Source organism: Onychostoma macrolepis, chromosome 18 (assembly GCF_012432095.1).
Source record: "Onychostoma macrolepis isolate SWU-2019 chromosome 18, ASM1243209v1, whole genome shotgun sequence".
Taxonomy (NCBI): Eukaryota; Metazoa; Chordata; class Actinopteri; order Cypriniformes; family Cyprinidae; genus Onychostoma; species Onychostoma macrolepis.
In genome coordinates, this window is record NC_081172.1 from 15024237 (window position 1) to 15051607 (window position 27371).

General features: G+C 37.8%; 1 protein-coding gene across 6 annotated transcripts in view; it reads right to left on the minus strand.

The window, feature by feature from the left end:
* The window catches only part of sema4ba (sema domain, immunoglobulin domain (Ig), transmembrane domain (TM) and short cytoplasmic domain, (semaphorin) 4Ba), a 138333-nt gene that overhangs the window by 20934 nt on the left and 90028 nt on the right, over positions 1–27371 (minus strand). For 5 of the 6 annotated variants that reach the window (XM_058751467.1, XM_058751468.1, XM_058751469.1 and 2 more), the window contains 3 exons: positions 21918–22292; positions 4944–5104; positions 3884–3946 (listed from right to left, as the gene is read on the minus strand). In XM_058751467.1, coding sequence (XP_058607450.1) covers positions 3884–3946; positions 4944–5104; positions 21918–22032 — 339 coding nt within the window. In that variant the 5' untranslated portion in view covers positions 22033–22292. Of the gene's footprint in view, positions 1–3883; positions 3947–4943; positions 5105–21917; positions 22293–25839; positions 25945–27371 lie in introns of those variants that run through there. The other variant, XM_058751472.1, reaches the window with a different exon arrangement.

Here is a 27371-nt window from a genome sequence, read left to right on the forward strand (position 1 = left end):
CCTAGGATTACTCCTCTGTCTTGCCTGTGCCATACCTATTTGCTGTTGTTCAACCCTGCCTGTGTTTTGACCATGTTTCATAATAAAAGCTTTCACTTGGATCCGCACTTCTCCCGTCTCGTTCGCCCTGTTACAGTTTGGAGTATCACTTGTTTGGAGTATCACTATAAAGACAGCCTTCATGCTTTCAATGTGGAACTAGCTACAGCTAGACAGACCTTCTTCTCAAACCTCATAAACAGTAACTTAAACAACTCTCGCACTCTTTTTGCTACTGTGGAGAGACTTACAAACCCCCCAAGTCAGATTCCCAGTGAAATGCTCTCCGACAGTAAATGCAATCAGTTTGCTTCCTCCTTTTCTGAGAAGATCAATAATATCAGAAAGGAGATTGGCATATCCACTTTTGCAGAGGTCACACAGATTCGACCGCAATTTCAAAAAGAAGTGACTATGTCTGTTTTTGAAGAAATTGATTGCAAAATTTTGAAAAAAAAATAGTACAGCACCTTAAATCATCAACATGCTATCTTGACACACTTCCCACATCTTTTTTCAAAAGTGTGCTTGACTGTTTAGAAACAGATCTCTTGGAAGTGGTGAACGCTTCACTTCTTTCTGGGACTTTTCCAAACTCCCTGAAAACTGCAGTTGTTAAGCCCCTCCTGAAAAAGCGCAATTTTGATAACACAATGTTGAACAACTATAGACCAATATCAAATCTTCCGTTCATAGGTAAGATTATTGAAAAGGTAGTTTTTAATCAGCTGAACAACTACTTAAACTTAAATGGATACCTGGACAATTTTCAATCTGGTTTCCGAGCACATCATAGCACAGAGACAGCACTCATTAAGATAATAAATGATATTCGCTTCAATTCTGATTCAGGCAAAATATCAGTTCTGGTACTACTAGATCTTAGTGCTGTGTTTGATACGGTTGATCATAACATACTTCTAGAGAGACTGGAAAACTGGATCGGGCTTTCTGGGATGGTACTCAAATGGTTCAGGTCATACTTAGAAGGGAGAGGTTATTATGTGAGTATAGGAGAGCATAAGTCTAAGTGGACGTCCATGACATGCGGAGTCCCACAAGGCTCAATTCTTGCACCGCTCTTGTTTAGCCTGTATATGCTCCCACTAAGTCAAATAATGAGAAAGAACCAAATTGCCTATCACAGCTATGCTGATGATACCCAGATTTACCTAGCCTTATCTCCAAATGACTACAGCCCCATTGACTCCCTCTGCCAATGCATTGATGAAATAAACTGTTGGATGTCCCAGAACTTTCTTCAGTTAAATAAGGAGAAAACTGAAGTCATTGCATTTGGAAACAAAGATGAAGTTATCAAGGTGAATGCATACCTTGACTCTAGGGGTCAATCAACTAAAACCAAGTCAAAAATCTTGGGGTGTTTCTGGAGACAGACCTTAGTTTTAGTAGTCATGTCAAAGCAGTAACTAAATCAGCATACTATCATCTCAAAAACATTGCAAGAATTAGATGTTTTGTTTCCAGTCAAGACTTGGAGAAACTGGTTCATGCCTTTATCACCAGCAGGGTGGATTATTGTAATGGTCTCCTCACCGGCCTTCCAAAGAAGACCATTAGACAGCTGCAGCTCATCCAGAACGCTGCTGCCAGGATTCTGACTAGAACCAGAAAATTTGAGCATATTACACCAGTCCTCAGGTCCTTACACTGGCTTCCAGTTACATTTAGGATTGATTTTAAAGTACTTTTACTCGTTTATAAATCTCTAAATGGCCTAGGACCTAAATACATTGGAGATATGCTCACTGAATATAAACCTAACAGACCACTCAGATCATTAGGATCGAGTCAGTTAGAAATACCAAGGGTCACACAAAACAAGGGAGTCTGCTTTTAGCTATTATGCCGCCCGCAGTTGGAACCAGCTTCCAGAAGAGATCAGATGTGCTAAAACATTAGCCACTTTTAAATCCAGACTCAAAACTCATCTGTTTAGCTGTGCATTTGTTGAATGAGCACTGTGCTACGTCTGAACTGATTGCACTATGTATAATCACTTTCTATTCTTAAATGTTTTAAATTTCTTTAAAATCAATTTTTAAATCACTTTGTTTTTATTGTTGTGATTTTTATTATTTTTAATTTCTTATTATTTTTAATGACTATTTCACTTCCTTTTATGTAAAGCACTTTGAATTACCATTGTGTATGAAATGTGCTATATAAATAAACTTGCCTTGCCTTGCCTTGTTCACAATGCACATTTCTTAATATTATGCCTAAAATGTGTTTTAATGTCACTTGATGAGGATTGTATGACCTTTGAATAATATCTGTCTTTAAATGGAAGATATTTAAAGTGTACCTGTAGAATACTTGCAATAGTTCCACTTTAGCACAATCAAATAAACTTCAGTATAACTTTAGTTGGACTTCAGCACTACTGACCAAGTAAACCAAGTACAAAATTGGTTGTTATAATTTAGCAGACTTTAAGTATACCAGTTTAGTATACTAAAAGTACAATTGCAGGGTATTATAGGTTCACATATGTAAATGTATTTGTAGTATATTAGCATGAAATATACATGTTAATATATTTATTTTTCACTATGGGTAAGCATTACGTTGTAATAAAAATACAATACAAAATGCTTTAATACATTTTAAAATGTTTTATTTTAATTAACACTGGCAAGGAAAAACTACAAAAGTTTGTAGGTTGTAGCGTAAGGAGGGAAATATGAACATGCCGCCCCCAAAAAATTTATTTGAAAAGATTTGCTCTTATTACTGTTAAAAACTATAGTTCTTAATAGAATTAAATTATCACAATACCATGATTTCAGATCAGTCTTAAAATAAATTTTGAAACTTTAAAAAAAAAAAATAAAGTTCGGAGCAACTCAAGGGAGGACAGATGATGACAGAATTTTCAGTTTAAATCAAATGATATGCGGATAAAGTGATAAGTGATCAAAATGATCAAATTTAGACATGTATGAACAATTTCTGACACCGTATTTAAAGGGATTTTCACCCAAAAATGTTTTGTCATTTACTCACCTTCATGTTGTTCCAAAGCTTTTTGACCTTTCCTCTTTAGTGGTTAATAAAAGAAGATATTTTAGAAATGTCTCAGTGTTTTTTTCCATACATACAATAGAAGTCAATGGCTTCCAATGTTGTTTGTCCCCCAACGCTCTTCAAAATATCTTCTTTTGTATCCGAGAGAAGAAACACAGTCAAACAGGTTTGGAACAAAATATGTAAATGAACTGTAATGAGTAAATGCTGACAGATTTTTGAATGTGAACGTATGATAATTATGCAAATTAATTTTCTAAGATTCAAAACTAATTCCCACAAACAGTTGAACGTTATAAAAAAAGGCAAATGTTCAAAGCAAGCACCAGGTTGTGTGCACAAGTGTTGCCCGGCTCAGAACTTGTTTTCACATCACTAAATCCTCTGTAATAGTCTGGGAGAGGTTTCTGGCAGCTGTGTGTCATCGGTCTCAAGAAACAGCAGTTATTACTGCGTCTTCATCAGGGTCCCAACATCCATCCAAACCTGGCTCCCAAGACAAATCAATCTGGCAGCAAATTAGGCATGCAGATTATTAATCTAATAACAGCCCTTATGCAGTGTCAAGCTTTCAGGGAAATTACAGTGTGGACGTGTCAAGGCAATAACAGGCCCTACAAACTGAAAGTAGTGCGACGGGCAGTTTCTCAAATTCAAATTTAGCACAGTCATTTTGCAAATATCTATTTTAGAGGCCGACTTCTTACTTGAGTTATATGAATCGACATGGCACTTCATGCTGAAATGTACAGACATCTCTCCACTTGGTTTGATGAATATCTCATTCACTCACCTGTAAATCTTTCCCTTTGAAACTGCACTCCTCTCTCTTTCTCTGTGGTGTGCTCCATGTTAACTGAAAAAGTGAAAATCGCAAGCTGCAGTTACATTAAAGTGTGCATTTACAGAAACATGATGCATTAACACGGATGTGAGTGGGCCAACAGTGAGTCACAGTGAGTTGGCTGTAGCATATTGCAGTCTCGCCTTTCTGTAAGGTTCAGAATGAATCAAGCAACGCAGAATATTTGCTATGAACTTTGAAAGTCTATTTATGACTTAAAAAGTTAAAGGAATTGTTCACCTAAAAATGAAAATTTTGTCATCGTTTACTCACCCTCATGTCGTTACAAACCTGTATGAGTTTCTTTTTCATTGTTGAACACAAAAGAAGGTATTTTGAAGAACCAAACAGTTGTTGGTCCCCACTGACTTCCATAGTAGGGAAAGAAATACTATGATTACCATCATTCTTCAAAATAACTTCTTTTATTCGACATAAGACAAAAACTCATAACGACATGAGGGTGAGTAAATGAGGACAACATTTTTGAGTAAACTATCCCTTTAATTTGTTGAAAAATATAGAATAATACCTTGCAAAAATACAATAGGTGGAAGTGGGACAACTGGTAAAGTAGGACACCCACAATGAATGGAAACTAAAGCTTCCAAGCTTCAAAAAGGACACAAAAGACCAATAAAAGAATCAGAAAGTTGGTCTTTACTGACTTTTGTACTATATTTCAAGTATTCTGGAATCATACAATAGTTTTGTGTGATGAACAAATGAAATTTAACTCATTGTTAATCATTCACTGAGCTGTTCAAGTGAGCTGCATTGGTGAGTTATTGAAAATTGATTCCTATGAAACCAATGACAAATTGTCAGAAAAAAAATTGATCCACTTTACCTGTATTCACTCTTATATGTGTACAAAACTTATGGGTGTGCTTAAGTGATGTCTATACCCAACATTAACAATATTCCACTCTCGTTTACTTATGCCCATATTACAGACTAATGCACATGCTTATACATCCTCCATAATAAAACACACAGACATACTCACATTACGCTGCAGCTGTGTTCTGCTGATATCGGTGATATTGAGTGCGAAGAGAGTCTCTCGAGCACCAACGTACAGCATGTTATCCTCTTTACTGAGGAGCAGAGAGGTGTAATTGAAGACTCCATTGGGTGAAAATCTCTTGGCCGACCTCTCGTTTGCATCTATGAGCAGATATGGAAAAAACAGAGGGGAAAGGGAAGAATGTCAGCAAAACCGAGCCAAAAAGATTTACTGCTGGAAATATGATAAATGTGCAAAAGTCAGATATGTATCGTGCTTTTCAGTTAGTTTGTCTTCAAGACACAGATTTTACATTGTAGCTTTGTATAATATTATTGTATAAAAATATTTATATATGCTAATACTAAGAAAATATAATTTTATTTTTCTGTTTTTTTTTTTTGTCAAATTAACCAATATTCAATTGTGTCTGGGTCTGGTCATATTCTCGTTTACTGTGCATAGTTATAATGAAAATGATCAAGTATGAGAATATTTGTTTTGCTATCATAAAATTCACAATTATCATTTTTAATGTTTATTTTTTTATTTTATGTTTTTATTTGATTTATTTTAATATTTTTATTTGATTTATTTTAATATTTTTATTTGATTTGATTTATTTGATTTATTTGATTTGATTTGATTTGATTTGATTTGATTTGATTTGATTTGATTTATTTTATTTTATTTTATTTTATTTTATTTTATTTTATTTTAATATTTTTATTTTATTTTATTTTATTTTATTTTATTTTATTTTATTTTATTTTATTTTATTTTATTTGATTTGATTTATTTTATTTTATTTTATTTTATTTTATTTTATTTTATTTTATTTTATTTTATTTTATTTTATTTTATTTTATTTTATTTTATTTTATTTTATTTTATTTTATTTTATTTTATTTTATTTTATTTTATTTTATTTTATTTTATTTTATTCCCTGAATAAACCTGGGATTCATTTTTGGGTCAGTTGAGAAACACTGCTTGATAGTGTATTAGATAATAATGTCATATGTTTTCTACTGGCTGGCAGTGAGAAAGCTAAAACCTGTTACAGCCACAAAAAGTGTCTGAATCAATGTGAATGAGCATTTGTGTGGTCACTTATAGCTCGGAGACAGATGTTCATTTCTTAATCAGAGACTCTGCACTGCATCATTATCATGGCAGCTCCTGCAGGCTGTTTCTCTGTTTCCATGACTGAGGCATCAATAAGAAGCAGTGTCTTTCCTACCAGTAGGGGGTGTTTGTTAAGAGGTTTAAGGGCATTGTGGCTGAAATTCCTTTAGAATACTTTAGCATGGCTTTTTTTATGACTTCAGACGAGCCACTTGAGAATTTGGTGGTGATTCAGACAGTGTGTAAAATGAAATGTGTGGAAACACGCTTTCATCTCGTCTCTCTATAGGCTGGCAGAACGAAGCAGTACTCCCATTCTACAATGACATCATTCCAAGATAGCAGCTCCTCTGGTCTTAAGACGCATGTCGAATCAATGTCAACAGGCTGCAAATACAAACTTCATCACTACACGGCAGATGACAAAATGTTCTCCTCATCTGTCATTGGCTTAATGGTTGAATTACACTTGTCTTTCAGTCCAACATACACAAATGACAACCAAAAGAAAAGAAAAAAAGTTTTAGTTTAAACATGAAGTGATATTTTTTTTTCCTGTGTCACATCCTTCCTTCTTTTTCAGTAAAAAATAAATTATAGAAAAATTATAATGTTTAAACATGAACTGGCATTTTTCTGTGTCAAATACTTTCTTCTATTTCAGTTTATTATGCAGAAAATAAAATAAAATAAAATAAAATAATTTACTTTCACTCACCCAAAAAGTTATACACTTCTCTTTTAGTGACTATAAATTACAAATACTGTTGTCTAAAGTACAGATTGTTGATTTCATTATGGACTTAATGCGCACCAATATCATATAAAATACAAGGTCATTGGGTATAAATGTTATTTGTTACAATAAATGTTACAAAAGATGTGCTATTGATTTACTTGATTTACAGAATCCTTGCAAGACATCCACTTCTGGTAGGTCTTACTTAGAGAGCATGTAATCATTACACTGATTATGCTCCCATGGGTGACTTTGAGCTGAGGTAAGACTCTAAAAGCGTCCGTGTCTCTGGGAGCTGCTGCAGAGGGTCTGAGCCCTCGCTTCCTGAACCCCGGGGGAGACAATGCGGTAATAATAGGGCATCAGCCCTCAACCAGGAGGGCTTATTACAACCAAATCCAGTCTGCTAAACCGCAGGAGGGATCAACACGGCACATTAATGGCACGCTACTGGGGTCTCTGCCTCTGTGTGTCTCGTATTTCCCCTCTCTTTGATTACAGGATGAAACGGGGCACCACTCAACACCGGCAGCATTCATTTCAGAGGGTTTGGGGAGAAATTTAATGGCGATTTAGCAAGACAAGGACAAAGGGCAATAGCTGCAACCAAACAGGGTTTAAGTGGGATTTGCACATGGCAGAAACCGTTCCCCCAATTATTCTCCATAGTCCCACAGCTGGAGCGTTTTCCCTGTAGCTCACACAATGAGGCAAATAATTGTGCCCCATTAGGGGAAAATCACACATGTGAATGATTTACTTCACTGTAAAATCCAAATGATGACAGTGGGTTGTGCTTCAGGAATTACAGTAAGTGTGACTTAACAGTATATATCAGTAAATATAATAATATATAACTAATATAAATGATAAATAATATTATGTATTTTTATAACTGTATTTTACCTCTAATTCGAAATGTTAAAATTAATGAATAATTATATCCATAAAAAACAAATAACTGCCCATTTTGCAGAAATAATGTTTGAAGTTGATGTTTTACTGCAAATATGTAGTTTATTTACACCTCGTGCTCATGATTTTAATTATAATACATTCACACGTGGCCGGGCAGTCGCGTTACGGTCTAGCTGCAAAAGTTCAAAAGCTCAAATCTCATCTAAAAATTTTGCATACGCATATTGTCATTTGTTGTTTTTCATAGATAGTGAAAAGTCGGCTTAAGTATGATTAATTGTAATAGTAATGCAAGCACCGGTAGTTATTTACTGTTGCATTGTCTTGGTCATTGTATGTTGTGATTTAAAGGCATTTATACGTTCAGTTAATGACTAACATGCTACAACACAAGCTATAAAATGTATACAGAGCTGTATAAACACCTGCCCACGTCCAGCACTAATTAAATGGAGAAACCACTTCAAATAAACAAGGTCTTTGGCAATATCGGGCTGTTGTGGTTTTTGTGTTCGCACATGTTATGCTCGAGATCTCTGTCTGTAACCACTTAGGCGGTTATAAAAAGGTGTGATTACGAAAGAACTGCTCTACTGAAAACGAACTGCAACAAACAAAACTGATTAAGGATGACATGGAATGCAGTTCCAGAATAACTTTAAATAAGCTTGTATAAGGGTGACAGAGTGACCCCTTCTAACCCCACATTTCTGATGCCCTGCTCATCGATTCCAATGTCTTGAAACATTAGCAATCCCCCCACAGACAATATGGTCTCTCTCTCAATGAGTCTGTGGTATTATTGTTTGAATTGACTGAGGTCAGTTCCCATAGGGCAATTCCATGACGACAGCTGCCATTCGCTTCCTCCAAACTGCACTGATGCATTCTGGGAAAAGGGCTTATCCTGTTCCCACTCTTGGGGAAAGAGGGCTAAGAGTGTCAACAAGAGAAAGAGGTACTTATGAGGCTACAGCGGTACAACATATCATAACTTGTACGTCCTTGTCTTGTTGACCCTCAATCTTCAAAGTCTCTCATATCTTGATCTATTATATTATGAGACACAGCCATGCTAGACTCTTTGTGAGGAATGAGATCATTACTGCCATTATGCAATTACATGTCATTTTTTTTTGGAGAAAGCCACTACTAAATGGATTTCCATATCCGCAGCGCTTTGCTTTCTAATCCATTTAGAGAGAAATTAATTATGCAGGCTTTTAGGGAACCCTTCCATGTTCGGTTTTCAGAGCGGAATTCCCTACGGCTGCTCTAACAGTACATGCCCGAAGTTAATTAGAGACACAGAGCATCCCGTTGAAAAGAGCAACTGCGTGAGGCAATCTGGCCGTCAGTGTGAAAGATCAAAGCTCTGTTTTGTTTAGGCCTCGGCAGACGGCTCATTTAAGTAAACAGTGTATCTGATGATTTGAGCTTTCAGAAGAAAACGCTCAGAAGTGAAATACAATCACAATCCTTCACAAATTGCACTGTACAGCTGGCAATGTCGTGCTATTAAACGGCAAAGATTAAAAGCTATTTACAAAAAATCCCAAACTGTAAACCTATTGGTTAATGTCACTAAACCAATCGCGTTTGCATTATTTCTCACCTTCCCGAGCGCCAAGAAAACAATGTATGCGCTGAAGGAGAAATGCTGTTATCTCCAGGTGTCAGGAGAATGACAAGCCCCCTGTTGCCTTAATGACACAGTGCTGACTGTTGAAGCTGCTTTTGATGTTGGGAAAAACAGTCTGGAAAAATGCTCTCTTCAATTGCTTTGTTGTAAACAGGGCTTAAGAATTATGATGACAACTTTTTCAGGAACATTTACAGGAACACAGAGATCCGTTTGTTTGAGGAACACGCTGTAAATTTGAAATCCTGCGCTTTATGGTGATGGCAGATAAAGGACAGTTTTTCATGGGTCAAGGTGAACAAATGAGCTATGGAAGCTGGAGCTGTATTCATAACCATAATCATAATCTTAATGTTTTTTCTTGTTGGAGCAAATCTGACGTAATGCACTTTCCCAGATCAACATCAGATTAGCTTTGTGAATTTAGGACTAGGATATATATACACTACACTTTAAGAATGCCATGCTGTACTCTTGTGTTTAATATAAGGCTTCAGCTCTCGTGTTAAGCACAAAAAACACAAAGGTCAATATACAGAGCAAATAAAAAGGCATGTTGAACCGCTGGGGTTTGCTAAGTGCATCCGAAACAGAAATATCTCAATATCATCTAACAGCCTGCAGCCTGTCCCTAGTGGGACATTTCCTACAACACTCCTTCAAAATATTTTTCTTTTCTTTTCACTGGTCTTTGTTAGGCCTCAAATAGTGAATGAATTTAGACCAGAGGAGATACCTTGTTTGATACTTTAACATTTGGATAGTAAACTAACTGGTACCTATAATCGTGCTTCCCCAGTAAAAAGTAATATTTATTACATACTAAGTATAGCAGTTCTTAATATTAAACCTAAAATGTGTTTTAATTTGATGAGGACTGTATGATCTTTGAATAATATCAGTCTTTAAATGCAAGATATTTCAACTTTAGCAAAATAGTACATTTATATAGCTGAGATTGCGCAAAAGTGAAACTGGTGCGCATTGCATTCACAACATAAGCAAACTATTGGTCCTGAAGCTATATGAGTTCATTTAAAGTGTTGATATACAAGCTAAAATCTTTCCTAACCACCCTGAAATGAAAATTGTTCCCCCGAAGGCTGACAGAAACGAAAAGTGAGTGGAACAAGTCTGCTTTTGCACTGTTTTATGACAATGCAAACCACATGAATCTGGCAAAAACAAATGCATGCTCATCTCAGCTGTGTTGACGTTGTCTTCACTCACACACCCTCCATTAAAGCACTGCTGAAATTGCCGGAAAAAGCGAAGTCTGCTGATGCTTTGTAGAGTATTGGGAGCCATTTACTTAAACATTGATCCACCAACTAGTTGATCCATGAAAAATGTGTAGTCTTGCAAACTGTTTATATTCTTAAGGTCGCTTAAGGTCAGTAAGATTTAGATTTTTATTCAGCAAGGATGCATTAAATTGATTAAAAAATGACAGTAAAGTAAAATATAATTTCATTTTTTTTTAAACAAAATCAGGTCTTTTAAACTTTCTATTCATCAATAAATCATGAAAAAAATAAAAATAAATTAAGGGTTCCGCAAAAATGTTAAGCGGCAAAAGTGTGTTAACATTAGATAAGTTTAATAAAGTTTCTTGAGTGCCAAATCAGCATATTAGAATGATTTCTGAAGGATCATGTGACACCTGAAGTAATGATGCTGAAAATTCAGCTTTGCCATCACAGAAAGAAATTACATTTTAAAATATATTAAAATAGGAAACAGCTCTTTTAAATTGAAATATTTCACAATATTAATGTTTTTACTGTTACTAACTTTCCAATAAATATAAATGCAGTGAGCATAAGAGATTTCTTTTAAAAACACATAAAACAACTTACTGACCCCAAACTTTTGAATACAGTCTGTGTTCAGACACATTTACGGCATAATGTTTGATATAATCTTATTACAGCAAGTGAGGCAAAGCAAACGTTGAGGGAAAAAATATGATCTAATTGAAAGAGAACAACTGCACACTCACTTAAGCATAGGCTATTTATTCTATATATTTTATAAGATATAATCTTATAAAATCCCATTTTATAAAATTGCATTCAATGTTGTTCTCAACTGCTCCCTTCCTTCCAAAGGAAGTGGTCAGCAAAGTGCTCCTGGGAATCTGTAGGCTCTTTTACAGTGTGCTCTTAGTGTCTTTCCCCTTTAAGGACAACCCGTTTTCCCAAAAGGGAAATGTACGGCTCCTTCTCACACTGCTCTGTTTTCATTAATGCCCCACGTTGATGAGAAATGACTGTTGAGCTTCTCCAGAGGAGGAGAAAGGAATGACGCAACACTCAGTTTACACTTCAGAAACATTCTGTTCTCTTCCACCTGCGTGCGTGGACGGGTCTCCCTGCTCCAAACTTAGAAAACCCAGCATGAAATATTGAAAAACAGAAGATATAATAAAAGAGCAGTTTTAAGTCACAGGAAGGACAAGAGAGGCGGAAACAGAAAACATTAAGACATCAAGTATAATCTGTTGAGACATTCAGGAGAGGGGGTTTAGTGTTTGTCTAGTGAACTGGCACAACGTCTCTCTTGTTAGCATGAGAAGTACAGAAGTGGCAGCTTGCACAGACACCATGGTGACCGCTGGAATTCTGGGTAGGTCAAACTTGAGTTTGGCCAGTAGAACCCACATAAACACTCTCGGTTCAAACGGAGGGGGCCTCGAAAAAACTAAACGAAAGAGGATGAATGTGCATAATGCCAGGGGCTGCAGTTAAAGGTTCGATCAAAATGTGCATCTAATGAATTCACAAGGAAGAAAGGTGTAATTAGGGTTTTCATGAGTTGTCTGGTAACATTTACTTGTAAATAAAGGCTGATTAAACTTCCCTATGAAACAACAAGCTTTACACAAACCTGCAACTTACAAAAGTTACTATCTGCATGATATAATTATATATCAAACTGTACAGGATGGTCCAGTTTTAGGACACCATGGTGACGTGAGGGAGGTGCCAACAAACAAATAAATAAATGCAGGATGCGGTTACAACGATCAAGGAAACACAAACACTTATATTTGTGGGTGTAGGAGTCTGTGCGCTTGTTTTTGTCTGACGGGTCTGACAGGTTTGATTTATTGGTAAAACTTAGCAGCATTTCACAATGTGGCTCTAATATACTCTAGTCGTGCCAAGATCAATTCAATCACAGTGGAAGCGCAATGAAAGTGAGTGGCGTCTATTTTGCAGCACACAGCAGTCTGTAAAATTCCTCTATGTCAGACTCAGACTGAATTTGTTGAAGCCTGGTTAGCGTAGCATTGATTGACATAAAAACAGGCCAAATTATTTACATTATATGCCAAATTACATATTAAAAAAAGTAGTTCACTTCCAGAATAAAAATTTCCTGATAATTTACTCACCCCTAAGTCATCCAAGAGGTTCATGTCTTTCTTTCTTCAGTTAAAAAAGAAATTAAGGTTTTTGAGGAAAACATTTCAGGAATTTTCTTCATATAGTGGACTTCAATGGGGACCAACAGGTTGAAGGTCCAGATTGTGCAGATGGCTCTACATAAACCGGGGAATAAGTGTCTTAACTAGCGGGAAAAAAAACAATTATATACTTTTTAACCACAAATTGTCGTCTTGCACTAGCTATGCGATGCGTATCTTCAAACATTACATAATCACGTTGGAAAGGTCATGCGTGGTTAGTTCTTCGTCTGTGTACTTCAGTTAAAAAGGTAGGGTAGGGCGAAAAACTCCATCTCATTTTCTCCTCCAACTTCAAAATCGTCCGACATTGTTGTTTTACCTTTTTTTGTAAAGGGTGTTTGACTTTCTTTGCTTGTTAGCTTTGTAATCACTGGGTCGGTACTTCCGACTACGTCACACCATGTGACTTTTTCAATGTGACTACGTAATGCGAAATTGTGGACACGCATCGCAGAGTTAGTGCAAGATGAGAATTTGTGGTTAAAAAGTATATATATTTTTATATTTTTTTTAGAAAATGACCAATCGTTTCACTAGAAAAGACCCTTACTCCTCAGCTGGAATTGTGTAGAGCCCTATAAAGCTGCATTGAAACTGCAACCCGTTGGTCCCCACTGAAGTCCACTATATGGAGAAAAATCCTGGAATGTTTTCCTCAAAAACCTTCATTTCTTTATGACTGAAGACAGAGAGACATGATGATCAACTTGGATGACATAGAGGTGAGTAAATTATAAAGAAATTTTAATCCTGGAGGTGAACTAATCCTTTAAATTCCATCCATCCATTCAATAAAACGTCAAACATTTAAACTGTTTTTCAAACTTTCAAACAAGTTTGTCTTTTTTGCTCTTCTAGTTGAAAATGACTGTAATGTATATTTATTTGAATACCAATTCATTTGAATTCTACTTCAATTTAAATTAAAACATTGCCATCCTGTTTGCTTGAATTGCTCTAATGGTACTGTAGAAATATTTCTTATAACATATTTCCTTTTATTGCATTTTTTAATGAACCATGCTACACTGAACATTGATATGTTCAAATCAGTGTCACATGGAACAGCGTGTATAGGTTTTAATGTGTTGCTTTGGTTGTAGGGTTAAAAAAACAACAGCTCTAAGCAAGTAAACAAGAGACATTCCTTCCTCTCATGTTACAATGTGCCACCTGAGAAGCTACGTGATGCATGTGGCTGGATATGAATGGACTGTTTCCACTTGATGCACGTTTTGGAAGCCTTCCATGGTTGACACATAGTGCAGGTCCCTGCTGCTTCAAACATGCAAAGAATCAAACACTGCACAAAGCTTGAGCACCATACCGTGTGCATGCTATATATTACAGTAAGGATAAGTCATTTCAATCAGGGTAATAAATCAAGAAGTATTAAAGGTACATAAACCAAGGATAAATACAATGGACTGATGTTTGTAACTCATAAATAGCAGTGGCGGACCAGTCAACAACCAAGAGATTCTGTACCTTCTGTTGATGCATTTCCCAGCTTTACCAGGAGAAAATGGCTGGATAAGCACAGGGCTCTAGTGTAAACCGCTTATAGGTGTCTTTTTAAATAGCTTTCTAATGCGCTTTAAGCACTGCAGCATAGTGTGTATCAAAGAGAGGAACAAAAGAAGAGAGGCTGAGCAGATGTAGTTTCTCCTCCTACAAACCCTGATCCTTCTTGATAGGCACATAATGAGAAGCAGACCAGCATTCACACAGTAACACACACACATACACACATATCCCCATTCATTATTCATGCCAGATTAGTTCTTTATTAAAATGGAGGGAAGGTGGAAACCAGCAAAGGGAGAAGAATGTTTGTGCCACTGGAATGGCGGGATGGCACTTTGGTCAAATATGTGCTGTACTGCAGAACGTAGTCTGTTTTGCATCAATTTACAGGTTTAGAGACTTCAGAGGCTTTTCACCAGTGGGTAGGAGTCTGCAGTGTGACCGCAACAGTTTCCTGAATTTAACTCAACTAGTGCTACACACACTGAACAGTTCATTGGCAGTAATTTGAGCCATTTAAACAGTATAGAATCATTTGTTTAATATAAGTGTTGCCAAATATAGAATCTACTGCAAAAAAAAAAAAAAAATGATTTGCTAAGAATAAACTGCACTCTCTATAGCTGTGTTTATTTGGATACATTATCTGCATATTTTCAGTTCACTAAGAAATTATGCAAATCAGGCAATGTTCATCCACTAAACACAAGTTATATTTTTTGTGTAAATTTACACATCACATATTTAATATAGCAGCTAGTTAAACTTGACCATGATTGGTTTGTAAAAAAGACGCAAGATTATGTTTATGTTTAGTGAATTCAGCCCTGAGCACTTTGTGTACATTCAGGTTTACCTGCATGAAATTCACCATTAAGGTGAATGACAGTGTATACAGAGACACAGACACACCAGAACACACTCAAACAGAGAGAATTAGCAGGATTCCTTGCTGCATTAGACAGGCAGAAGAGAAACACCAGTGAAAAGAACAGCTGCATTCTTTCTTACAATACAGCATGATCCTGGGGACAACACAAGAGCAAACAGCAAAGGACAGGAGGAACAAAGTGCTACAAGAAAATGTTAGCCAGTAGAAAGAACTGAGGAATGACAAATGAGACAAGAAGAGAAATGAAGAGAAGAGACGAGATGAGAGTACTAAGGACACAAGAGATGATGCAAAACAAGACCAGAAGAAAAGTGAAGAGATTCAGCGAGAAGAGATTTAAATAAAGGCAAAGAAAAGAGATGAGAAGACAATTATGAGACCATAAGAAAAAGAAAAGATGAAATGAGACAAGACATAATGAGAGGTTTAACACAACTTTATTAAATATATTATCTTATATTAACTTTATTAAATCCTCATTCATGTTGACATCACTCCTTAATCTTTTAGTCAAATGTAAAACCAAAACATACTTACTACAACAATCTTTTAAAAATTAAGAACAAGCTGTTCTTTATAAATACAACATAAAATTTCCCCTACACACCACTTTTCTCTGAAAGTTATTAAATCTCCCTCCAAAACATAGTAAGAAAATTCAATTTTCAATCTATTTGCAATTAAACCCTTCAACATTTTCCAGAGTCCTTTCCACCAATACCTAGTAGTTTATTTTTTCTGGTCTTCCAAATTGACAGTTTTGCTGTACCTAAAACATGATTTAAGAGACCTTAAGAGAGTCTTTTTTGACATTCTATACATTACACCCCCTATAAAAACACATTCTGGAAAAGTTTCACCAAAACCTCTAAACCATTCCATCAAAACTTTAAAAAGCTCTTCCAATCGTTTACAATTCAAAAACAAATGGCCCACAGTCTCTTCTTCACAACAAAACTCACACTCCCCTATTACTGCTGGATTAAGGTGAGACACATATCTGTTTGTAGCTAGTGTCCCGTTAATAAGCCTCCACTGCAAATCCCCAGTTCGCTTCTCTAGTGGAAACTTGTACAGGGACCTCCACTGATCTCTCAAGGGGAAGTTTGGCCCAAACCTCCTTGTCCACTTCAACGGCTGCAGCTCCTTCAGTGACTCTTTATGAACAGTCTTAACATATAGGTTATATAAAACCTTTTAAGACATTTCATCAACTGCCCATGTCTCCAAAGCTTCAGAACTCTCTATAGGTTGGTGTTCTAACACACTGCTGTCACAAATTGAAGAAATTAACAGTTTCTGAGGTAAACCGTCAGTCTGTTCATTCACATCTTCTCTTTGTATAAATTCTCTATAATGTCCCGGCAAAAAAGAACATATTTCCTCCAAAAAAACGAATAGCCAGGCATCGAGATCGCAGGCCCGTGAAGAACATTATATCCTCCACAGACGTCCATCCATCCGAACTGACCAAATCCTTTAACTTTGTACAGTTTCTTCTCAGCATGTTCTCCTGTACACTCTTTGAAGACATCAGTGTACCATGAACTACTGGATTATGAAACAGTGGCTCCTCCAACACCCAGTATTTAGGGATTTCAAAGACTCTTTTAATCTTGAAAGTTTTAGCCCATGCTTGTAACACTGATTTATAAAAAGATGTGATCTCTATTAAGTCCATCTCTTGAATTTGTATCCAGAAAAGATGCAGATCATAGTTCAACCCTTCTGCTCTTCGGAGGATTGCACCAGCGGTACGAGTCCATACCAAGTCTTTTCTACACAAAAGTTTTTGGGCTGAAAGCAATGTGAAAGCTTGAATTCTGCTCTTAATGTCTATCAATCCTTGTCCTCCTTCACAAGGAGACAAATAAAGTTGTGCAGCACGAATCCAGTGTTTGCCATTCCAGAAGAAATCATCTAGTCTCTTTTGTATAGAAGTCACCAATTCTTCTAGTGGTTCAACCAACATTAACTTATGCCATAATGTGGACGCAGCCAAATTATTAATGACCAAAACTCTCCCCTTGTAAGACATTTGTGGTAATAGCCATCGCCATCTAGATAATCAGGCCACCACCTTCTCCAGCAGTCCCTGACAATTTTTTCCTGAAACCTAGAATACCCCCAAAAAACACCCAAAGCTTTAAAACCTTCATTCCCCCACTTTAACCCTCCCAGTAAATCTGGAAGCCTTTGATTTATCCATTGACCTGCATATCCTTCACACTTACTCCAATTAACTTTTGCAGTAGATGCCTTTTCATATACCTCTATACTCTTTGAAAGATTGATGGCATCTTCTTGTCCATTTATAAAAGCTGTTATATCATCAGCATAAGCAGATAATACAATTTTATTACAATTAAAATCATTTAGTATTAAAAACCCTTTAAGATTTCTTCTAATTCTTCTTAATAGTGGTTTAATGGCAATGCTATATAATTGTCCAGAGAGTGGGCATCCTTGCCTAATTTCTCTTTTTACAGGGACTGATGAACTCAACCCTCTTCCCACCTTCACCAATACAGAAACATCTTGATATAACAGTTTTACCCAAGAAATAAACCTGTCCGTGGTCAACCCTATCAAAGGCTTTTTCTTGGTCTATTGATAAAACTCCATATTAATATTCTCTTTGAAACTCAAGTCAACAGAATCTCTTAAAAGAAAAAGATTATCCATAATAGATCGTTCAGGTACACAATACGTCTGATCACTTTGAATAATTGTGTCCAGATAACGTTTTAACCTATTCGCTAAACATTTTGCCAAAATTTTATAATCCGTACATAAAAGTGAAACCGGTCTCCAGTTCTTCAAAAATTTTAAGTCCCCTTTTTTAGGTAGCAAGGACAATACTGCTCTTCGGCAGCTACTTGGAAGAATGCCATTTTCAAAACACTCTTTTGTTACTTCATAGAAATCTTGTCCCAATATGTTTCAGAAATAATGATAAAAGTCTGTGGTTATTCCATCAATCCCAGGTGAACGTCCCAATGAAAGTTGTTTAACTGCATCTGTGAGCTCTTGTAAAGCAATGTCACTGTCCAAATTTTCTCTCTGTTTAGGTTGCAACTTTGGAAGATCTGCAACACTCTCCTTATCACATTGTTCAGCATTAAAAAGACCAGAATAAAAATCAACAGCAAGTTTTCTCATTTCATTTGGATTGTCCGTAATTGTCCCATCTGGACATCTTAAATGAAGCATAAGATTATGCTGCACCACATTTCTCTCCAGTTTAAAAAAATAAGCACTGGGAGCATCCATATCCTTAATAGAACAAAAACGTGACCTTATTAAAGCATTTTTAACTTGCTCTTGTAATTCATCACTTTTGTTAATCCCTTCTTCATTGTCCAACATCATCTTTTCCATTTCACCTATTTCACACTGCAATTTTTGCACTATATCTCTAATTTTAACCTCCAATTTTCCCAAAGATGAGTAAAACTCTCACAAAATAACTTATATACTTTTTTAAAATTATTATTAAAAAGGCAATAATGCTGCGATCTGCGATACTTATCATGTGATGCTCTGAGAAACCACTAGGAATAATGGCAGCATCCATCACTCAATTATTAAAAGACTTAATCATATAAAACCTATCTAATCTAGCCCCCTTAACTTCATTATTACTTGCTTTAATCCATGTATACTGTTTTATCCCTTCATTCCTATTTCTCCAGACATCACTTAAATCATGTTCTTGAATCACTTTAGAGAGCACTACACCTGATTGAAAACGAGGTTCTTCGCTGTTCCTATCAACATTAAAATTTTCAGTAAAATTCCAGTCCCCAGCCATAACTATGCAAACATTTTTATCATATTGTGAAATATGACTCTTTATATTTAATAGCTCAATTCGCTCTGACCCAACATTTGGTGCATAGACATTAATAAATAAAAATGTTATTCCTTCAACTTCTGCATGGACAAATAACACCCTTCCAGTTACTACTTCTTCAATTTTGAAAATATCAACAGTTAAAGTTTTTAAAAACAGAACAGCAACTCCAGCACTTGTACTAGAAACACGACTGAGTGCATATTTTCCCTCCCACCATATGCCCCACTCTATCTCATTAGACCTATCAGAATGAGTCTCTTGTAACATAAAAATTTCAATTTTCATAATTTTCATAAATTCTGATAGTATAGCTCTTTTATTTTGATCTCTCACTCCATTTATATCAAAAGAGCCTATTCTCATATGCCCCATATTAATAAAAGAGGAAGAGACAGCAAAGAGCAGGAAAAGATAGGACAGGAAAAATCTCTTATTTTTACTGCTCATCCAAAAAAAAAATTTATCTCTTGAGAATTAAGATTACTATCTCCCATTTGAGACCCTGTTTCAGAAAAACCTGACACTTGAGAGAATGTATCCTCATCTCTCATTTCTACTATATTTTCATCCTCTAGTAGGCCTTCTCCAGTACTTTCCATTTTCTGATTAAACATTCCAACTCCACTAGTACTTGCAGTCTCAGAACTCAAAACATTCTCATCCATATCATCTTGTACAACTACAGACTGACTTTCATCTTGTACTGCATTTTCCTGAACCTCAATTCCTTCAATATCACTCTCGTGTACTTCAGCTATAGCCTGTTCAGTTACCGTTACCGTTTCCGTTCGTTCTATTTGACTATTCTCTCCAGCCGGTTCATTTACATCAGAGACTACATTATCAACGTTATCCTCCTCATTCATGTTCGTTTGAACTTTATGAGGACAAGCAGTTCGCTTGTGACCAATGTCACCACATTCAAAACATTTCAATCCAGCAGTAGAAGCATAAATCATAAACGACTTACCTTCATCCATAACCCAAAACGATATATCCAGCGTTGGCTCTTTTAAAAACACTTGTCATCGAAACGACATCACATGTTTCAATTCCGAACTTTTACAACCCACTGATATGACTTTTAACAGGCTCATGATTCTTGCAAACCTAATGAGTTCTCTCTCAATAACTTCATCGGGGATGAACGGCGGTACATTCGAAATAATTACCTTAAACGTTAACGTAGCCAAAGGAAGGACTGGACAAAAACGCCACTCTCAAAAGTTGTGCAACAAGTTGCTCCTCTTTAAGAAAGACAACAACCGCTTTGTTCATCCTAGACGCCGAAGATATACTGTATTTTCACAACCGATTTGTTCTCCCACTGCTAATAGCACACTTTCCACAGTAACTCCCTGTTCCGGCACACACCTAACGCCATGGCGGAGTGAAGGAGATGGTGCACGCTCACCTGGGAGCAATGGCATTCTCACACTCGCCAATTAATTTGAAAACGACACAAACCAAATTCTAACTTAACAAAATTAGGATATTTTAGACAAACAAAAAGAAAAATAGAAAGTAAAGATAAAGAAAATATTTAAGCAGACAGTTTAAACTGAAACGTTCTTCCCCACCGCACCTTCCACCACCGCACCTTCCAGAAGAGAAGAGAAGAGAAGAGAAGAGAAGAGAAGAGAAGAGAAGAGAAGAGAAGAGAAGAGAAGAGAAGAGAAGAGAAGAGAAGAGAAGAGAAGAGAAGAGAAGAGAAGAGAAGAGAAGAGAAGTTCCTATGGTTGGCAGGAGAACAAGACCTCCATGCAGGTAGACCCTCAAAAGAGGCAGTCAACATGTTCAGGCAGGTTTAGCAGGTTTAGTATAACCCCATCACATCCTGAGCCAGTTTAAATGAAGGTGAGAAGTGAATGTGGAAAGGATGCGCAGGTGGGTATGAATATAGGTTGACAACATGTTTCTTTGTCCAACATGATGAAGACACATAGGACAAACACAGCAAGCCCATGACTTGAAGGATTTGTGTACTTGGAAACAACAAATAAATAGTCTCATTTACACTTCAAACTACACAACATGCCATTGTATGTATTAAATTAGAAACAACTGTGTGTTGCACGCCACTGCTTTAACAAAAACCGCACTATTGTCTTAAAAGGCGTCAACATTCTCCATCACAAAAGACTTGTACCTTAGTGATGAAAACCATCATCTAACACGGTCAATAGTACCATAGTACCATAGTAACTTAATAAAGCCATAGTGCACTGTGTTTACAGACTCATTGTGCCTCTTCTCTTCACAATTCACCGAAGCCTGCAAAAACATGAATGGACGCACCCAAAATCGCCTGCGATTCACACGAGAGGAAGTGGTTTGTCTTTAACATGACAGATGTTATGTTAGAGACGCAGCTAAGGGATCATTATGAGCGAGAGGGGACGTATTATGCTGTTGAAGAATAGTAAGACCACTCAGAAGTTTATAATAGACACTTTGTTGTTCTTAGATGACTGACGTGGAGATGCATGTGTATGTTGCACATTATGTTCGCAGTGGCACAGTGGTTTTGTAAATGCGGTAATCCACCTCCATACAAACACGCCGGAGGCCAGCATGAACCAATCAGCCCTTGGTATCTGCTTTCTGTTTATCAACACTTCAGCAAGTGTTACTGTCTGTGGGAGATGACAGGGTCTTCAGCCCGTAGCTCCCTCAGAGCTCTTAAGTTGACTCCAAACCAGCCTTTATTTATAGTCTTGTACCATTCGGCTCTTTTACACACTTTCAGTAAATGGTCAGACTGAGTTGTACATGTGTGTTTCTGTGCACTTACTGTAAGAGAAACTGAGGCGAGGGGTGACGTCGTCTTCTGCTGCTTGACCCCATCCAACCAGAAGGACATGGATGAGAAATAGGATCGAGACACGTGTCATGTTTAGTGTCCACATTATGCTCCTTGTGTCTCAATGTATTTTTTCTCTGGATTTTCTGGCGGTCATGAAGATCTTTTCCCTCGCTTGTTTATTTTTCTTCTTCTCCTCAAACTCCTGAAAAGGAGAACCGTGTACTGATGGGACAACCGTTGTTCACCTTCGTAGGGCCTCACAATGGTGGATTTCCACCAAGAAACAAGTCCTCAAGGACGGTGGTAAAGCCCAAATCAGTCTCCATGTGCTTGTGTAGATTCCCACACAGGCTTTTCAAAAATCTGCAACAAACAAGACACAAGAATAGTCAGATTAAGATAAACATTTTATTGCTGGTGGGAATTTCATCAAAACAGTTTATACTTCGTACTCAGAATATTCAGGTTTTTTGCAATCTTAGTAGTCTACTGAAGTAGATTGATATACTTGCTTAGTTAGGGCTGACCCTGCTTAAGTCAGCCTGAGCTTGTCTTAGCTGGTTTAAGCTAGCCAAAGCTGGTTTAGCTGGGAGGCTGAAAGGTGAAAAGTGCCCCAAACTCCTAACAAAAAGTATAGACTTAATTAAGACCATGTGTATAGAGTTCATTTCACAAGCATTTATCTATTTCTAAATGAAGCAAACATCCTCTTCACGCTACGCTAAACCCACAATACAGAGAGAGCAAGTCGCTTTAGGTCATGCTTGATAGCACCAGGAGATGTGGGAGCTCAAACCAGACGTCTTCTACCTGTACGGCCAACTCTCCGTGTGGGGTTATATCGCTATAAATCATCAGTAAAGATTTGCATTGTGCCAAGAATTACCGCATGAATGAGAATATGTAGCCCTAAGGGACACAAACTACACAATATTTGCTCACTGCTCAGCAGGGCTCTATGTCTGTGTTTAATCAGTGCTAATCGCTAAGGTGAGCAAGTTTGTAGGAACCTGCCCTTTTTGAAAGACCACCACTGCTAGTTACCAGAATATCTATATTATGCAGTGTTTTGGATGCTATAGCCATTCTTCGGTCAGCGAATTTCACAAGAAACATCATTCTGGTGCACTTGTATTTGTTGGTGAACAACAAAAACTAGTCTGAACCAGCATGGAGATATCTACTGGCGTAAGCCGGTCTTCTCAGTTGGGTGTTAGGATGATATGGCAATAAATGAGCACTTCCTGGAAATGGTGGTATCATTTATGAGACAATGGAAAGTGATACATTCTCTGTTTACATGTTAGCTTACGAAGTTCAGAGAACAGATGACCCCACTTAACCATAATCACCCACACTGATCATCATTAATCTGTTCCATTCCATAAAGCACTGTTCTGAGAATGGAAATTCAACGTAATTCCATAAAATTTATGATTTCCAGCCTCCTGCTTAGTCAGCCTCATTTGCTTCCATTTAGATAAGCAAGGTAAAGTCACACATGGAGTTTGACTTCCAGGCAAATGAAATGGACTGTAAATAAATTGAATAGCTTTGCACTTGATATGTGATCTACAGCACAGAACCCAACCCTGTCATCAGCCCAATATGTCAGCGGGCTAACACTTAAGTGGTTTCCATTACTCTGGCTATATAGACAAGCCTTTTAAGCACAACCACAAAGCTAATCCAATTGCAATTCCCATTTAGGTTAAAGATTTAATATCAACGTCAATGTGTATATTTTATTTTTATGAACTGCCAACAGTAAAGGGCTAACAAATAGGGTGTGGTAAAATCAGAGTTGGGGGAAGAAAAAAAAGCAGTCTGGTTTTTGCAGGGCATCTGAATGTAATGTGTCTAAAACAAACATTCCATAAGTATGTCACATTTTAAAAAGTGTAATCACTGAGTTTTAATTAGGTGTAACGGGTGGCCTGTGGATGGCCATAACGCTTCTGGAGATCATCATATCTATTTGTGCTTTACCTCAAAAAGCCTAAAAATTGAGACGACGCTGTAATTTGGCATCAAGCTCTAAGAGTGATACTGCAGGCCAATTTACTGTGCAACTGCCAAAACAGCAAGGATGCTTTGCTCTAATATAGACAACATGAGAGCACTAGCTGACAGTCGTCCCTTAATAAAAAGAAGACAGAAGCAAGGCATCTTTTCCATCTGGAGCACGACAGACCTTGGACTCCCACTGGGAAGATTCACATCCCAAATGGGAAAACTGCTGCTTGTTTAAACAGCATCTCAAAATTGTATTGGCACAGCATGAGGAGATAAACTGATTATAAGGGAATGCGGTTTAGATTTCCACAAATGATCTTCTGAAGAACTGTTGAATCATTGATGACTGTGGTTTATCAACATCAGACAAGGCCTAAAGGCAAAAAACAGTTTACTACATTATGCGTATGTCTGATAATGACAGAATTATGTCACAGTTACCTATGAACAACATATGGCACATATCAAACAAAGTAGCACAAAAGAACACAGCAAGTTTAACCTGAACTATATCTTCACTTACAGAAAACATGGAACCTTGAAAGGACATTCTATATATAGTCTGGTGATAATACATCAGCAACCACCACAAAAAACTCAATTCCCATTAGTAAAGTTCACAAACTTCATTGTTTGCTGTTTTTGGCATATGCTACACTGTTTCACCACCAAGAGCTATGAAATCTGCACCAGCTTAGGAAAGAGATAAATTTACAAGGTCAAACTCCTCCTGCTACTGTCCATATGTTGGGGTTGGAATGTGTCCTGCACCGGTCAAGGCTGTGGCTTCAGCCATATTGGTGCGGGAGACTCGCTTACAAAGCACCATTAGCCTTCCTTGCGCTGGGAACATTGGAGTGACATCCCAGTTGACCGATGGCAATGTGATCTCATTAATTTCAAGTTTTGACAGGAAGAGGATAAATGCTGCTGAGGCACGTGAGGAGCTGAAGTAGGACGCTAAAGGTCTAAGAGATATAATAGACATTTTCCTTTCTTTCTGCTGCTGGATTAATGCAGGAGCCATAAATCATCTCACTACCTGTCCTCAAAGGTGTTTATTGTGATGAATGATCAAATACTAACTACAATTCCCCAAATCCTAAAAGCAGTGACCCTAATGAACAAGGATGATGTTTAAACGTTAATCATTCAGTTAAAATAATGGAAAAACAGGTCTCATTTGGACTGAATTAAAAAAAAAAGGGAAATGGTTTGCATTATCATAAAGTAGGAAACTTTCATCCACAGACCACACAAATAATTAAAATGATGGCATGTGTTAACAAGTACATAAATAATCTCTGTTCAGTCAACGCCCAGTCAATAGTTCTGTGTTCTTCCAGTTTGTGAGCCATATGTGACAGTGGCATCAAATGTCACTTCTTATCTTTCATAAAAATAGAAATAGTTTACTACAGAAACAGCTGTCCAGATTATATGTTTTTTTCAGATGAGATAAAATTATCCTGATGCAAAGCCAGAGACGAATGCCTTTCTTTAGATAAGTGTGCAATAGTATCTTCCGCTTCTGGGGGGGAAATTAAAAATAAATAAATAAATAAAACAAATAAAAATAAAAATCCCCCAAACGTTTTATTATTAACTAAAACTATTATATATTTTTTAACTAATTAAATAATCACACAAAAAAAAAAAAACTAATATTTGATAAATAATAGAAAAACTAAAGCTTAAAAAAAAAATGTAAAAACTTAAAATAGTTTTGCCAATTAACTGAAATAAGTTGAAGTACAAATATTACTAAAATGAAAACTTAAGTAAATATAAATGAAAAATAAATATAAAAAATAAACAAATAAAAATGACTAAACCTAAAAGAATGAAAATTGGAAAATATAAAATTATATTAAAATATCATAATATTATATACCTGTCACGTAGCTGCTGACTCCAGGGAGACGCGAGACGAGGAATTCAGGAACGAAGACTTTATTGATAATAACCATAAACAAGGACGAATGACACAACTATTGACGTACAAGACCGAACACTGACTTGAGGGAACACAGGACTTAAGTACACTGGGGGAAACGAGATAATTAACGACACAGGACTGGAGACGAATTAACTAATGAACACTAAACTAGGACACGGACAGGAAATCCAAATAAGGACACGAGAGGAGGGGAAAACACAAGACACGGAGACACAGTCTGACATTACAACCCCCATCCCCCTGCCCCGTCCCGCGCCATACAACATCCAACGGGGAGGGGGGGTGGGCGCTCTGGAGGCCTCCAGGGCGGATCAGGGGACTCAGGAGGCCATGGCGGGTCTGGGGACTCTGGAGGCCATGGCTCGGCCCTCGCCTCGGCCTCTCTGGCAGGAACCCTACTACCCCAAATTTTCTTGGGGAAATTTAAGATGGTACTGGGTAGGCGATCAGGGATAGCGGGCTCTTGGCGGCGCGGACCCTTGGCAGCGCTCTGGCAGCGCGGAGATAGGGAGGCGCCTTCATGGCGCAGGCACTGGGGGGCGCTCTGGAAGCGCGGAGCTGGACGGGACCAGCGGAGACGCAGGAGGGCTGGACGGGACCAGCAGAGACACTGGGGAACTCTTGCGAGGAGCAGGCACTGGCGGGCACTTGCGAGGGGCAGGCACTGGCGGGCACTTGCGAGGGGCAGGCACTGGCGTTCACTTGCGAGGGGCCGGCACTGGCGGGCACTTGCGAGGGGCAGGCACTGGCGGGCACTTGCGAGGGACAGGCACTGGCGGGCACTTGCGAGGGGCAGGCACTGGCGTTCACTTGCGAGGGGCCGGCACTGGCGGGCTTGCCATACACTCTGGCGGTGGGCTAGGACGGGCCGCGAACAGCGGCGTGTGAGGGAAAGCCGTGGGCGGCGGGCTTGCCATACTCTCTGGCGGCGGACTAGGACGGGGCGCGGACGGCGGCGTGTGAGGAAAAGCCGCGGGCGGTGGGCTGGTTCTGACTCGGGATCGGACACTTCCCAGACACCGGTAGACCCCTTCCCACCAGCACAATCCTGTGGTGTCTGGGAGGTCCACAGGGCGGTGGTACGAGACCCCAAGCCGGAACAGGTGGAGGATGGCCGCGTCGTCCAGAGGCATCCTCCTGGCGAGCCGAACGAACTCCGCCGCATACTCGAAGACGGGGAGATCACGTCGGGCAAGGGCGAGGAGGGAAGCAGCGACTTCCATCTCTTCAGTTTTGGTTTCGGATTAACTAATGAACACTAAACTAGGACAAGGACAGGAAATCCAAATAAGGACACGAGAGGAGGGGAAAACACAAGACGCGGAGACACAGTCTGACAATACCACTGTAAAAAAAATCTGTAGTTTTTACAAAATAATTTTGGCAGCTGTGGTTGGCAGAATAATTTAGTAAAAAATACAAAAAAAACTGTAAACACATTTACGTCCAAAAACTATAAAACTGTA